Source organism: Rhipicephalus sanguineus, chromosome 4, assembly GCF_013339695.2.
Source record: "Rhipicephalus sanguineus isolate Rsan-2018 chromosome 4, BIME_Rsan_1.4, whole genome shotgun sequence".
NCBI lineage: Eukaryota > Metazoa > Arthropoda > Arachnida > Ixodida > Ixodidae > Rhipicephalus > Rhipicephalus sanguineus.
Window position 1 is genome coordinate 194916720 of NC_051179.1, and position 16841 is coordinate 194933560.

At 46.2% G+C, this 16841-nt stretch overlaps 1 protein-coding gene across 4 annotated transcripts in view; it reads right to left on the reverse strand.

Annotated features, from left to right (window-relative positions):
• The window catches only part of LOC119391006 (protein RER1), a 111645-nt gene that overhangs the window by 30277 nt on the left and 64527 nt on the right, over positions 1 to 16841 (reverse strand). For 2 of the 4 annotated variants that reach the window (XM_049415017.1, XM_037658712.1), the window contains exon 6: positions 3102 to 3184. In XM_049415017.1, the coding sequence (XP_049270974.1) occupies positions 3102 to 3184 (83 nt within the window). Of the gene's footprint in view, positions 1 to 3075; positions 3185 to 16841 lie in introns of all 4 variants that reach the window. The other 2 variants (XM_037658714.1, XM_037658713.1) reach the window with 1 other exon arrangement.

A 16841-nucleotide genomic window follows, 5' to 3' on the forward strand; every position in this document is an offset into this window, starting at 1 on the left:
GAATCTCTCAAAGGGTGACCATTTTGTGACACCCTCGTTTATTGCTCCCCGGGGCGCGATTATGCCCATTTCCGTGAAGGCGCTGCTGACTGACCCAAACGATGCCGCTGTGGTTGCGTTTCCTGTTTCGGGGGCTCACAAAAACCGCTTCCGTCTCGTTGGCGATAAGATGAAGGATTATTATAGGTTTCGGACTTGTGTTCGCTTTCCATACGCGCTCACAACTACACAGTTTTCTTCAGTGCACTCACCCGCGCAGTTTGCTTATGCTATGGAAGTGTGTGCCACTTTCTCTGGCACAAGTGAGTCTAGCGGTGATTCGGAGGACGACAAACCAGAATCTGATTCAGTATATGTCAGCCTGTCATACGAGGAGTTACTTAGGAGTTAAGACTCAGATGTTCAGTGAGCGACACCTCAAAAGCGAGCGCGGCGAGACGATGCTAACTGGATCAAAGGTGGCTTTCCTTGCCCCGTGTTTCCACTTAACTTGTGTTTCCATGCACTTATTTTTGTACTTCTGTGAACTACACAGACATTTATTTCGACGTATAATTTTTTAACAGTCATATAGGTTTTTTTAAGAATTTATCTTGCTGTTACTCACGAATAAACCATGTGTATGTTACAACCCAAATGATTTTTTTGTCACTTTACTGTCACCCAGAAAGATTTCAGACAATTTTTTTCTTAAATAGATTCGTCTGAATAATTTTATTCAGCAATAAAGATTGACCCACAAAGGGTGAATGAAACGGGTCAAATAGATGGAATTTGCTCAGACTTATCAAAAGCTTTTGATCGAGTTTCCCAGTCGGACCTAATTGGTAAACTACTTGATCTTGGAGTTAATTTAAATATAGTTCAGTGGATTCAATCATATCTTACTAATAGGACGCAATATGTGGGGGTGAATGAAAACAAATCGAAGACTTTAAATGTAACAAGTGGCGTCCCTTAGGGGTTGGTATTAGGACCTGCTTTATTTATTTGTTACTATATCAATGACATTACAAATGGACTTAGTAGAAAAGATACCGTTTGTTTATTTGCAGACGATTGCCTAATATATTTTAAAATATCATAGGATCCATTAGAATTTGCTTGAGCCCAACAATCAATCACTGATTGGTGCACACGATTGAAAGTGAAAGTAAATCACGAGAAAACAGTATACGTGTGAATAACTAGGAAAGCAAAGAATGTGTTTTTAATTACATGTTAGACAATAAGCCATTAACACAGATGAGACACTTGAAGTATTTAGCAATTCCGATCTCAGATGATTTATCTTGGAAGAAACACATCACTAATTTATGTAATGCCGCAGACGTTAAACTGGTCACTACGATGTAGGCTGAAATTTGCTCCCCGAGATGTAAAACTAACTGCATATACGACTGTGATACGTCCCGTACTAGAATATGGCAGCATAATATGGATCCACATAGAAAGAACGAAATAAGGATAATCGAGAAAACACAGAGGCGTGCAGCAAGGTTTACGATGTGGAAATATAAGTACACAGATTCTGTGACTGAAATGCTCGCTGAACTAAACTTGTGTGAGCTTTCATTGAGGTTGCTAGAGTAAAATTCATTTACTAAATGAAACACAGTCGTTCTAATTTTAACACTCACAAATACATACAAAACAGAATGTTGTGGACTTGACAGTCTGTTAGATCTAGCTACGAGAACCAATATGTGCCCACACCTAGAAAGGTTGACACCTCGAAATACTCACTTTTTTTCGAAAACAATTGAAGACGCGTTGCTGCATAGCCTCAGCAAAATTAATTCTTCAGAAGGATTCGAAAAAACGGTACTGGCCAATTATTCTTCCACGTAACTACACTTACGTATTATTACCTTCTTTTTTCAGTGATAAGAGGCACGTATGCTTTGACACGATTTCGCATAATTGTAAGTGATGTTGGAAAAGTTCCTGTCTATGATATTCAGAATTTTTATACGTGTGGTACAGCTTTTGCTGACTGTAGTGCTTGCAGTCTGTGTTGCTTTACGCTCATCGTTGGTCACTACTGTGTAAAACTGAAATTAATTTACGTGTTGTACTTTTGGTTGGATTTGTCTTGCAGTTTGCATTACGATTTGTACGGTCTGTATGCTTTGTTGTTTTCCCTGATTTCGTTGCTTGTGTCTTTAACGATGTTTCAAGTGTATTTCATTAGTCTGCCCTGGAGCCGCCTTTGGCTAACAATATATGAAAAAAAATAAAGCCCACCAATGCCATTTCCGCGTGTCTTGATTGGATCAAGTTTAGAGTTTGGAGTGGACTGGGGTGCCGTATGTGACACAGCAGCTTACTTTTTCTGTTGTTTTGTTAGTAAGAGAGCTCTCTTTTGTTATTCACGTGCATTGTACTCAAAATGTAACCAATCCACTCCTGCTCAAGTCCTGGAAGTTCAGGCCAGCAGTATTCAATAAATAAATAAATCTAAATGTGGCCAGTGCGGCCTCTATTTCTTGCTAAATTTAGTGCTACTGAGAACATCTTGAGGCTGGTTGGGAATTCTAGCACAGCGTGGTGCAAAAATAAGGAATTGTATTTAGGATGACTGCCAGTTGGGCATGTTGGTAAAGGTTCATGATGAAACAAGCGTGAATTGTATCAAACTGGTGCAGGTGTTGCAAGCCTACCAGCACTGCCTGTCGACGTTTACAAACGCTTGTCAGTTCTTTTTTCTTTTTCAATTCCTCCATGTTTTTTTGGTGAAGTGGTGTTGCAGTGGCAAGGTCTGAACTTTGCACACGACATCTATCTGCCAGCAATGGAAGCAAAGCATCAATTTTAAATGCCATTGTGCAGACCAGGAACGCATGACTGCAATGACATCCAGTATGAATGCCGTTTACTGCAAATCACAGGGGTATTAGTCAAAAGCAAAAATCTTGAGGTACTTGACGAGACCGAAAGAAGGCCGTGGAAATGGCCTTTTCTTGCTGCTACCATCGCTCACTGCTACGCCGGTGGTTTACGACACACTCCTCTCAACAAATGAATGCCCTATTAAACGAGAGTGCATGGACCGAGTGGCGGCCAGACCCTCACCGGCAGGAGGCAAGAGAGGTCCTCACTTGAGCGGGCCACTAGCCATGTCCCGTGCCCGGTACTGTGTCTTGCCATGAGTCCACGGCAGGTACCGGTACTTCAACATGTGCTGCATTAATAAGTGCCAAAACATTTCTTTATGACATTGCTGTTTAATTACAGCATAGACCACTTACAGTATCCACACTATAACCAAACATTAAAAAAAACCCCAAAAACTACAAATGCGTGAAACATGTGGACCATGTCATTGCGCACGACCAAGAATTTACATAAGTGAACAGGAAACCACTCTTCATTAAGAACATTGAAAGCTTGCCAGTGGGCTTCACATGAAGCAATGAAATCCCGCAGAGGAAACAGCCGTGCCGGTTGATTCCTTGCACTACTTATTCCTGTGCTCCTTTGAGCAGTGCTGTCAGTTCTCACAGAGCGGTAAGCAAGCCATAGCTTGAGGAGACCGCAGTGAGACCAGACGAAGCCGAACCTAAACAACTGTCCTTTATTCAAATCCATACAAACTAGGCTTGTGCAAATAGTAAACTTTAGGTTTGAAGTGAATAGTGATTTGGTCAAATAATTTCGAATCCAATTCAAATAGTATATATCGCATGTTATAAAAAAAAATGAGCGCATTTGTCATGACCCAACTAACCTGCACAATATATTTTAAGACTGAAACAAGGCATATGCAAATGTCATTCTTTTTGGTTCAAAGGGAAGTGGAAGCAACTTGAAGTAGAAGGATTTGACTTTCGATAGAATGCAAGTGATAACCTGTAAAATATGTTACATTTTAAAATTTTACTAAGGGCATATAAGCTGGTATAACAAGCTTTTAAACTTAAAAAATGATGAGTTGATGTGAGGGCAACATGTTAACTTAGCCTTGAAGTGGAGCTTCGCAGCAGTCCAGATTTCCCCTGAACAGGTGTATATACAGTATAGCACCCCTGCATTGCAGTGAAACCACCTTTACAGGGGGTTTCATTCGGTTAATATGTGTCTATTCGTTCATTTTGAATACTCCGAAATTTCGGATAATTTAAATTCGCGTCAAAGCGAATTCGAATACTGTAATATTTGTTTGAATATTCGGACAAGCCTAATACAAACCCTTGTCACCTAGATGGGGGCACTAACCGACACATTAACATGTTCATTGCGGCACGCTTTTTTTCAGTCTGGTTTTAGGTGCGGAGTGACCCACCAGTGGGCCATCGGGTATATTCCCCAGGTGTTTCGTGACCCACCGTTGAGACACTGGCTATGCCTGTTTCTTTTGCTCCAGCGGGATGGCGCTGCCAGCTTTGCAGCGTGTGTTTTGGTGCGTTTATTTGAAAGATGCAATGCTGTTCTCTGCCTTCTACGCGTGAATCTAGTTAAATACAAAGTGCTTACCACAAGAAAACACATGAAGTCACTTTTATTGATAGAAATGTTTATTGGGTAGATTTATCGGCTCCTTGGGAACAATCGCGCCACCTCACGTCCAATGCAATATGCAATATATACTTGAAATACGTGGCGCAAGGTTGCAACTGCGAAGAAACAAGAAGAGACAGAAAGAACGCCTTCTTTCTGTCTCTTCTTGTTTCTTCTCAGTTGCAACCTTGCGCCACGTATTTCAAGTAACGATGCACCAACTAGCCCAACATAACGTACTGTTATGCAATATATATTAGTTGGAACATTGAAGTTCAGATGGCAGCACAAGATTGAGAGCTGTCACGCGTGGGTCACCGGTGGGTCACGCAGCACACAGCAGAAAAAGATTTTTATTGAGTGCGTTGTGGGTCACCGGTGGGTCACAGCCTTTAACATCACAGAAATATTCTTCGGGGCGTATGTATCCTCATGCAGCAAAAATCGTACCTCTGCATTCAAGTGTCAATGTTATCGCACCCGCAAGCAGAGAAATGCACGTAACTTCACAGCCGCATAGGTGGAGCACAGGCTGTGACCCACTGGTGACCCTGACGCAGTGAAGGTGTTAAAGGGCCCCAAACCACCCAGAGGTCGAAATTTAGTTGTGGTGTGACAGTTCTGCACGAGTCTGCAACGAACACGTAGCCGTGAGAATGTTTCGAAACGGTGCCATAACAGCGGAGTTATACGCGTTTGATGATCGAAACACTGCGATCGCTCGTTTCACCCTTTCCTTCCCTACGCTCCACTCGTCTGCTGATCTCCTCACTTAAAGTCGCTTTGCCCTCCTCGCCGAGTGCCCCTCTCAATCTTACATGACATACCGTCATCGCTGACGAAACAGCGGGCGCTTCCGGTTGCCGCGACTCCGTGCAGCTAACCACTGTTGTTGCCATGCCGGCCCGTCCTCGTACAAATTGTGCCGGTATGGACCCTGTGTTACGTGCATGCCTTCAAAAGATCGCCAACATTATGGACCCGTACGGTGACACGTGTCGCGTCTTTTCGCTTTTCCAGTCAGCGCTTTGCAGCCAAGCACTGATGCGTGAAAGCCACTGCAAAACACTGTAGGATTCAGTTCGCGCAGCTTATCAGACCGCTAGGTGTGACTGCTGGTACGTTAGCGATTTGACAGTTGCGTTACCGGCTGCAGTTGCCGATTCACAAGCGCACACATGCGGGCAACACGACGAAGAACAGCAAGGAGCGTGGACAGCTGCTTGCAGACTAACCACAAGTCATAGATTCTTGTTCGACCAATCACAGCATTGCCTGCATGCCGCGCCACAGATCTAACACACTGACGTCGCACACGTCAACAGGCAGACCGGAAGGGTCAGGAGAGGAGAAGAAATTGTTTCTTAGAATTTGTGGTGCGCCCGCGGCTTGTAGCGCTGCCACGTGTGGCATCGTTGATCGTGACGGCATTCTGCACACGACGTGCGTGTTTACTTGAAATGTTTGCAAAAATATCGGAGGTGGTTTAGGCGCCCTTTAAACAGCAGCGACCTCTACATAAGTTTCAGCGGCCATAGTTGAAACAGTCCAATGGGACGATGCATCAGCCGCTACACAAGCACACAACACCATCCCGATCACCAGCCTGTCCCGAGTCACTCGTTGATTCCGTGGTTCTGGCAGGGCCTTGAGGAGTGGGATGAGATGCTTGCGGCTGTGGCTCTGACGCTGCTTCCGACGAAGCTTGTGATGATGGAGCAAAGAGGACAAGGTGACACCGGTTGCGCTGCAAGATGCCGCCTCGTCCTGTTTTTGTGATGTAGCTCCTGGGTTTCTGTGCTGGGCTTAATACACTTCCTTTTACATTTTACGGCCGTACCCAGACTTGCTGTCCAACCGGAAGTTGCATTTGATGTCTGGTCCAATGATGCTTGTAGTAGTTCCTTCGTTGCTTCCTTTTGGAGGATGCATTTCTCAACGCAACTGTGTCCTTCAGTGCCAGTTTGGGCGTAGCAATTCTTCCCTGCTGGGGACATTGGTACTTAGCCATTGGTACTGGGACTAACGCCACTGATGCCTGAGGTATCCTTGTATCTTAGGAAAGCCAGGTGGGGGTCTTTCACCTTGTTGAAGAGTTTTTTGACTGACATGACCATTCTCTGCACTTCTCCACTCAACTGGGTGTAATGAGGACTAGTTGTCGTGTGGGCAAAGCGATACGAGGAAGCGAAGGCTGCGAAATCTCGTGACAAGAATGGCAGCCCATTGTCAGATCGAACCACCTCTCCCATGGTGGGCGACCATGCTCTTCAGTGCATCCACGACAGCTTACGCGGTTATGCTCAAGGCCGTTACTTCCGGGTACCTGGAATAGTAATCAACTACCAGGAGGAGTTTGTCCATTGAATTGAAATAGGTCCATGCCGAGAAGTTGCCATGGACAATCAGGGAGAGGTGCCGGTGTAAGGGGATCGGCGAAGTTAACTAGAGTGGAAGCGCATTTCTCTCATTTTCTAAGTTTCTATCTTTTCGATGTCGTAACCCTGGTGCTGATGCATGAGAGAGTATCAGCTGTAGCCAAGAGCTTTCCCAGCACATGATCTACCTAGAATTGGTAAGGCATTATTTTGATCTGCAGGCTTTGTATTTTCGGAGGTCAAGGTCCATCTTGCCAAAAAGAGAGACGAGGGATAGGTGATCTGTCTCAATATCCAGCAGGATGCCACTTACGAATTTGTCGGAACAGCCAGAGAGCCCAGGTTATTGCCAAAGCTTCCTTTTCAGTTTGGCTCTGTCTTCGTCATTGCTCTCGAGGCAAGAGTGACAGTACAGCGCTCACCTGATGGCTGCGTCTGCAGCAGGACTGACCCAAGTCCAAACAAACTAGCATCAGCTGAGACAGTGGTGGCATATGGCCATACACCTATTGCACATCAGTAGCTCTTTCCCCATGACAAATGCAGCCTCTTGTCCATGTTGCCAAGTCCAGTTTGAAAACTTCTAGAGGAGGGCTCTTACTGGAGTGGTAATATCAGAGACGTGTGGCAAGAACCTGGCAAGACGGTTGATCATTCCAAGCATATGCCTGACTCCTGCAACCATGATCTTGACGGCTGTGACCTTGCCCAGGTATGACCTGATGCCTTCTGCAGATACAATTACTCCGAGGAATGGTACTTCAGACATACCAAATGAGCATTTGCTCTTGTTCAGTGTGACCCCAGCCTCGGTAAGACAAGACAGAATGTGGGTCAGTCGAACATCATGTTCCTCTCGAGTGCATCCGAAGATAAGTATATCATCAGTAATATTTGCGACCCCTTCCAGTTTCACTTGACGGAAACTTGGTGCTCCAGCTTGGACAACACAGCGCTCATCTTCGTTGGTCTCTTCGTCCCGTGTCTTCCCTTGCGTTGTAATTACAATTTGAAATGGAGAACACTGCTGTGTCTGCAATCAGCCTAAGGACTTGCTCAACTGCAGGGAGGATCTGGCGTTCTTGAAGTACCGCTTGGTTCAGCCGAGTTAAGTAGACACACCGACGGTAGTCTCCCAACGCTTTCAGAACCACCACCTGTCTGAAACACCACAACGTTAGTCTGTCGACACGGCGAATCACTCCGTCACTCTCGACGATGTTGAGCCTGACAGTTTCGTGCAACGGGATAGGAATTCGACGAGGTACACTAAGGGAGTGGCATCTGGTTCCAAGCCAATTTTATATTTGTCCTTAAGGGTGGCAAGAGAGTTCAGCTTGCAGTGAAGCCTCAGGGCTCTGCACTCTGCCAAGGAAGCTCACAAAATCTAGTGCTTGTATTGCCGGCAATCCCAGAAGAGGTAGAGAGGGACTTGATGACCAAGAGTCGCTGGGAGGATGTCTTCCTAAGCCACTGGAGTCGGGCTGTATCTGAACCCACAGTGGTTGACCTCCAGGTCATCCCTTAAGTGTCGAGCTCCGCTGGATGTTTGAGGAAGCCATCTGCTATAGTGAAAACCTCGGCTCCACAGCCACCTTTGAATTGCACTGCGTAGTCATCGACGGTGATGTCCACTACAAACGACTTGGCCATTACGCCGACAGCACTCAGTTGAATGGAATCGACTTTTTGCTTTGACTTCCGAGAGCGACAAACTTCTGCAAAGTGTCCCTTCTTACAAAAGTTGCAGAGCGAGCTGCGTGCTGGGCATTGTGGGTGAGGATGAGATGTGCAGCCACAGAATCCACAAATGGGCACCTCTACATCGTGACGGCAAAAGAAGGCTGAGCGTTCTGGTGAAGGTATGGTGAGCGGACTTCTGCATCTTCATAGCATCCATTTGCAAAGAGCTGGGGCCATTATAACTTGTTCCAACTTGAGACTGTCGCTTTTCCTTTTCAGCATCTTCAGCGTGGCGTGCTTGCGTCCATGCCTCTTGGAGAGTGAATTTAGCATTTCTGCAAAAGCCGACGACAAATCTGTCACATACTAGCCTCTCTTCAACTTCCACTGAAGGATAGGTGCAGCATTCCACCAACCTGCATAATTCGGTGTAGTACATATCGTCTTGCTGCTGTACACGCCTGTGGAAACGCGATGATTCATAGAGCTCATTACTAGGATGTACGAAGTGAGAGGCAGCATCAAGTGAGAATGTGTCGAGGAGCGGACGCACTTCAGGGCCCATGCAATATAGGAGCAAATGCACCTGTGTTTCTTCCGATGCATTTCAGAGATTGCGACGTAGTCCTCAAAGCGGCTTTTTCCCGTTGGCCAGCTCATGGCATTTTCGAAGTCTCAGTGCGTGAAGGTTGGCGCCAAACCATTTCAGACTCGGTAGACATGGTGGGGATGTTAGCTCCAAGTCGGTGCTCGACAACTTCCGACAGTTAATTCTGAGAGAGCGATAACCAAGCCACAGCTTGAGAGGACCGCAGCGAGACCACCAGTCGACGCTGAGCCAAGCAACAGCTGTTCTTTATTCAACTCCATACAGGGGCGCTACTAACCAACACATAAATAGTGGTGCAAGACAATGCAGATGAACAGCAAAGAAGAGAAGTACTGATATGCTAACAGGAGATTCAGTGAAAGTGACAGGGAAATTATGGGAAATTGAGCAACAAACATTAAAAACAAAACAGGGCACAACATACAAGGTCCCCGATTTTGTAAGTTAAACAGGCATGCAGTAGTCACTGCTCATCACCACAGCAAGCCTTGGCTCACCATGACATTTTTCTCTCCCCACTTTGCTGCTGGGCATCCCACAGTTAGGCATGACTTCCAAGATTGCTACATTGTCTCGAAGGTCATGCCCTGACCATGTGGCATGCAACAGCGAGAGGTGGCCGTTGGGATGAGATGGAGTGGGACTGCGACAGTATGAAAGAATGTGAGAGCACATACAGTGTGCAGCTACTTGCACACGGCTACGTGCGACCTGAGGCTTTAGTAAAGGTGGGAAGTTTCACACTGCTGTTTTGAATGGCCCGTGAGCACCACAGAAAGGGTTACCTATATTCAGTGCGAATGCGTGAGGATTTCTTGGTTTTCGGGACCATCTTAGTTTGTTGTATCCATTGATAGGTCAATTTTAATTAGTTAAAATTTGGTTTCAAATGCAGGCATCTCTATGGGCTTTTGAATAGGAATTTTGTTTACTTCATTATATCCCATCTCGTTATGATGAAAATGGAAAACCAAGCTTATTAACCAAAAGATCCGAGCATTTAGAAACCTTATATAGACCTTTTCACTGGAGAGGAACGCCACCATGCTGGGCTGCGCGTGAGAGTACAAAGGCTGACGTCACAGCCTCGGCAGGGCATTTTTGGGGGTCACACCTATTTATTGAAGACCAGAGAGGATTATGGCCGGCTGTGAAAAGGTCTATAAATGATCCGCATCTATAGAAAAAACAAGTAAGCAAAAGAAGATGGGCATAAGACAACAGATGTCAATAGTGGTGCATAAAAAAGTAATACCAGCTGCTAAAATTAGCCCATTCACGAAGAGTTTTTCGTTGCGGTGTTTGAATGTTGTTAGTGAAAGGTAGAAATTTATTTTTTCCCTGACACGACTCAGAAGCAGAGGCCCACAATGTTCAGTTAATGGGTCTTAAGGCTCTCCTTAGTTGTTTTTTAACCAAATTTGACAAGAATTCGCATGCTTGTTTAATTTCTTCTACCGATTCTAAAGATGCAGTTATTTTTTCTGTCAGTTCATACACAGTTAAACCTGCCTACAATGAACCTCCATACAATGAACTCCTCGATATTACGAAGTTTTTTTATTCCCCGTCATTACTCCATCGAAGCACATGTATTCGTGACCTCTATGTAACAAAGTGGCAGAGGGAGACACCCTTGATATCACGAATTTTTGCCTTTGACAACCTAGGAATTTTCCCCCGAATTTTGTCATTTTCATTTCATTTCATTTCATTTCATTTTTATTTCCTTAAAGACCCCCAAAAGGGTATTACATAAGGGGTGGGTAAATATACAATCAGCTGCATTGTCACAATGATCAATGTGAAGTTACATTTGAAATGCTATGCATGAAACTTGATGGGCACGTGATAGTGGCAACATCGTGGGAAAGGCCGTTCCAGTCTTTAGCTGCTCTGAGAAAAAAAGAAGCAGAAAATGCTTTAGTACGGGCACATGGGCGAAAAACTTGTAGTGCATGGCCGGTGTGATGAGATAGGTGAGCTGCGGGGATAATGTAAGGAGGGCGATGAAGGGGCGAGTAAAAAAACTTGTGAAATAATGAGAGGGTTGCAATGCGTCGACGATAAGACAAAGGTGATAAGTTGCACTCTGCTTTGAGGGATGGAGCACTGATGTCGTATGAGTACGAAGCATGAATGAATCTAGCTGCACGATTCTGAATAGTTTCTAGAGAATTTGCGAGACCAACTTCAGGCGGGTTCCAGATGGGAGATGCATATTCTAACTTTGATCCGACTAATGATGTACCGTATTTACTCGCGTAATGATTGCACTCGCGTAATGATCGCACCCCTAAATTTTGTCGCCTAAATTCGATTTTTCTTTTTCCCCGCGTAATGATCGCACCCCGAACTTGCCGCATCGATATGTCGTGTGCCAAGTCTAGCCGATGATCATCGCGTTTATCATCTGTCGAATGTTGCGTTAATAACTCTTCCGAACTCGCCAAGTGAACTGCACGCACCAAACATATTCGTAATTTTTGCCCACCGTTGGCGGAAACGTGCCATTTAGGATTGCAGTAAAGGCAAATGCCGCAGTTTTCACTGAATGCCCGCCATGTGTTTTATGTCTGTGGCAGCTGAACGCGCCCATCTTTGTTTCTGTGATCTGAAAGCAGGCATCGCTACGCTAATGCCGTAAATTTACTGATTTAAATGAAAGCATTCCTTATTTAGACAGAAGAGACTGTTTTGACGCGCGTGACGTACTCACAACCACTGTGACTGACGAAAAGAAGACAAAAAAAATGCGGTCGCTTCGCTCTGTGGGCCGCCATGTTTGTTTTGCTATCCCGCACTGTTACAGCGGCGGCCGCCTGTTGGTCAACCTGTTGTCATCCCGCAGCAACAAGCTGCCGACGCATTCCCATAATTCCTGAAAAAGCCGTGCCGCCGCCATCCCAGCCGCCCGTCACGGCGTCACCTGACACCACGTTTTTTTGGCTGTGCTTTGTGATCGTCTGTTGAAGCGCTGTTTCACCATGGGGCGGTATGCGAGCTTTACTGCCGCGTTCAAGCTGAAGGCGCTTGATTACGCGCTAGAGCACGGAAACCGCGCTGCCGGCAGACATTTCGGCGTCGACGAAATCCGGATCCGATATTGGAAAAAACAGCGCGAGAAGCTCATGGCTACGAACAGCACGCGCCGGGCTTTCCGCGGACCCAAAACGGGCAAGTTCCCTGACATCGAAAAGGCAGTCCTCGAATACGTGAGGGACATGCGCAAAGACGGTTGTGCCGTGTCATTAGACATGGTACGGACGCAGGCGCGCACAGTTTCCCGGAGGCTGGGAATAGCCACAAAGGACTTCCGCGCCAGTTCCGGCTGGACGACACGCTTCATGCGGCGGAATGGACTGTCGCTGAGGCGGCGGACGTCGTCGTGCCAGCGACTTCCATCCGCGTACGAAGACAAAGTGATCGATTTTCACAGGTTCGTCACGAGGATACGCCAGAAGAACGGTTTCCTGCTGTCACAGATAGGCAACGCCGACCAAACGCCGTTGACGTTTGACATGCCTCGAAGCACTACTGTGAACGAGAAAGGTGCTCGAAGTGTGCTCGTGAAAACGTGTGGTGCGGAGAAGCAGCGGTGCACCGTGATGCTCGCAGTGACGGCAGACGGGCGGAAGCTGCCGCCGTATGTGATTCTGAAGCGGAAAACAATTCCGAAGGGAAACTTTCCCCGTGGCATCCACATCCGCGCTCAAGCAAAAGGGTGGATGATGGCAGACCTCATGGTCGATTGGATCAAGACGGTTTGGGGGCGAAGAGCAGGAGCGCTTCTGCTTCCTTCACTTCTTGTGCTGGACAGCTTTCGGGGCCATCTCGTTGACAGTGTCTGTACCGAGCTGAAGGAGCGGCGCACGGAAATCGCAGTGATCCCTGGGGGTCTAACTTCGCTGCTACAGCCTCTGGACGTGTCACTGAATAAACCGTTCAAGGACAACGTCCGGAGGCTGTACGCAGAGTGGATGGCGGCGGGCGACCACGATTTCACGCCAAGTGGCAAAATCAGGAGACCCTCCGTGGAAGTCCTCTGCTCATGGATTCTCGAAGCGTGGAGTACCATTTCCAACGAGGTGGTCGTCAAGAGCTTTAAGAAGACTGGCATTTCCAACGCGCTCGACGGGACAGAAGATGACCGTCTGTGGGACAGTGAAGACACTGCCGATTCCGACAGGGAATCGTGCGGCGACGACACTGACGCCAGTGACGCTTCGGACTCAGAATGAATGTTAGGGGGTCAGAGAGTTCAAAAATAAAAGGGCAGTGTTCCATGCATGTAGCTCCTGCGTAATGCGTGCATTTTATTACAAAGGTAAGCCTTACTCTACTTTTATTTTTGGTTATGTTCATGATAGCTATCGTAAGAATTCAAATTAGCGACTTCTTTGCGTTTTCGGTGCTCAGAATATTGTTTCACGGAAAATTTACCCCGCGTAATGATCGCACCCCGAAGTTGGCGTAAATTTTTTTGAAAAAAAAGTGCGATCATTATGTGAGTATATACGGTATAAGCAAGTAGTTTTATGTGACTCGGAGCGTTGCGTAAATGACGTTTTAAGAAGCCCAAAGTTTTGTTAGCTGATGATGTGATTTTAGCAATGTGAGTGTTTCACGACAAATTGTAGGATAGGGTGACTCCAAGGTATTTATAAGTGGTTACTGATTCGACAGGGACATTAGCTATGTTATAAGAAAAGCAAAGAGGAGTTAGACGACGAGTGAAGGAGATTAGTTTGCATTTAGTAGGTTTTAAGGACATAAGCCAGTCATCACACCATTGCAGGATGTGGTCGAGGTCTTCTTGCAATAAGATGTGGTCAGAAGGGTTAGTAACGGTTCTATAAGTAACACAATCGTCTGCAAACATGCGGAAATTTGAAGATACATGCAAAGGTAGGTCGTTGCGTGCACTGATTGCGTGCGGTTAGTCAAGAATTCTTTTATATATTTTAGTACATATAGGGTGGAAGTTTAAGGAAGACAGTTTTATTATTAGGCGTTTGTGGGGTACCTTATCAAAGGCTTTTGCAAAATCAAGGAATATGGAATCGGTTTGTTTGTTTATGTCAAGGTTAGCATGAAGGTCATGAACGAAGATAGCAAGCTGGGTTTCGCGAGAGTGGCCCCAACGAAACCCATGTTGAGAATGGTGAAAGAAGTTATGGGAGTCGAGAAAGTTCATGACGTAAGAGTAAATGACATGTTCCATGAGTTTGCAGGGTACGTTGGTCAAGGAGATCGGTCGGTAGTTTAGTGGAGAGTTTCTGTTACCGGATTTGAAGACAGGAACGACCTTTCCCACTTTCCAGTCGTCTGAGATGACGCCTGTTGAAAGAGATTGCGAAAATAACAATACAAAATAAGCCGACGCAATATGACGTATGTTTTTCAACAGTTTCGCATTAATACCGTCCAGTCCAGATGCTGATGTTAACTTCAACTTTTCGATGAGGGATGAGATACCGTCAGCAGAAAAACTGATTTCAGGCATGGCAGATGTGATATGACATGAAAACACAGGTAAGGGTACGCGTGATTCGTTAGTAAATACAGATGAAAAAGCGTTGTTGAAAGCATGAGCGCATTCTGCATCTGGCACGAGCAGGGGCCGCATGCATCTGCGCTCGAGGCGGACAGGCCAGCGTTCTTGCCACCGTGAGCGTGCCCTTCCCCCCCTCCTTTCAAACCCTCAGCTGCTCGCGGGTGCCCCCATGGCGGCTTTCTTAAAAAAAAAAAAGTAAAAATCGGCTTTTGTGTTTGCAGTGCCACTCTTCGGTTGTTGCAGACGTCTCTGAACTGCACTTCGTTAACGTGACACTAAGTGAAGCCACTATAAAAAAATAAATCCTTGCTCCATGTCGTTACGCTTCAAGTTTGTGCAGCATATGTGGGGCCGTGCTGCATATGGAGAGTGCTTTTCCAAATATTCCATCTTATCCATGTCGTTCGCTCTTCGTTGTCGACGCCGTGCGCATGTGCGTGCTTTCACTGCCCGCACATGGAGCAGCCCGATTGCGTGCAGCTTTGTGGATTTTTTTCTTTTGCTTTTTTTGGAGGACAGCGCCGTCACTACCGAAATGTCAGAGTAGGTGCCGGTAGAAACTGCTCGAGACAACGACGGATCTTTGGAGGTCAGCTCGTTATGCACTTTGCCGTCTTGCTCCGCGCCACGGGTTCACTAGGCTGTAGGCCTCCATGATTAGGTCTGGCAACGCTGCGGCGCATTGCCGGAGCCGATCTCGGAGGCCACAGCTAGGCAATGACGGGGCAGCATTGTATTGACGTCCCACGAATGTCCAGTATTGCCATCCCTCACAAACAAGCAATAGAGCAAAATAACGCAGTTTCTTGATGCTAAACAAATGTTCTGGGTGAGTTTTGCCTTCAGTTTTTCTTTTGTTTAATTTGTGTTTCTTTTCCGAATTTTCGTGCTGAAACTGCATATAACGAAAACCTGTTTGCAATGAATTTTCTGGGTAATTTGTCAATTTCGTTATACAGTATAACCTCATTACAACAGACCTTCATAGTGAAGAGGATTTTGGTCTGTTGTAAAAGGAGTATGTAAAATCCAAGTACTGTTACAACAGACTTTTATGTAAACGCTGAATGAGTCTGTTATAACCGGAGAAAATTGCAAGTCACAAACATGGTCGTATTCTTAACGGGGGACAAAAAAAAATGTGATTTTTGGAAAATCGTATTTTCAGTTTCTGTAGCCCTTTTTCTATCTGATTCCAAAGTATCTTCACTGAAAAGTACGTAGAATTGCTACAAAAAACTTTTTTTGCCTGCCGACATGATGAAAATTGCGAAAATAGCAAAAAAAAAAAAAGAAAAATGCCACCATATTGGGCTCGTCGTAAAGAGTATTTCTCTGTGTTCAAGTTCTCCATTTCATCTAGCTCCTCCTTTCAGCAACAAGCGTACAAAAAGCACATTTTCGAAGTTCATTTTGAGGCCTCCGATCTGCTTCTGTCATGATGCTCGCTTCGGCAGCGTCGTCTGCTGCTTGTGGGTCGCGATGTCATGGCTGTCGAAAATTGTGCTGACACGTTCGCACTCGTTCTGTGTTCAAGGGTCGATGATAATTTAGAATATAATTATGCTTTAGTTTGGCAGCTGCAAGCGGAAGCTCAATCATCAGATTACGATAGCGCGCCGCACTCGTGTCGAACATCGCAGGCGTGCGACTACCCGCTGTTAGAGGTTCGGCTTCTCAGCCCTTCAGAGCTTACGACGAAGAGCACCGCGGGACAACTCTTTGTACTCGCGATCGGGCATGATGTACTTTGCAACATCGGGCACCGCGGCCACGCACATCGCAACCGAGCTTTCTACTCGATGTCGTCGCTAGGCCTAACTCCGCTCACGGTGCCGATGTACAAGACGAATCCAAACTTTGCACGCAAGAACATCCCACTAGCGGACATGCGAACGCGAAGAAGCCGCAATGTCCTTGTCGCAAGCAACGAATTACATCACACGCTAGCTCCTCAGATCCGCGGATGGGCATTTCGCGCATTGGCAGCGGACCCACCGGCCAAGCTCCCCGCGCAGCGACCGTTCGGAGAAGCGGTGGCAGCGGCTAGCAATTTCGTGCGTCAGCGTCCCAAACGCAACATCAAGCACACTGCGCGCTGATCTTTTGTCGC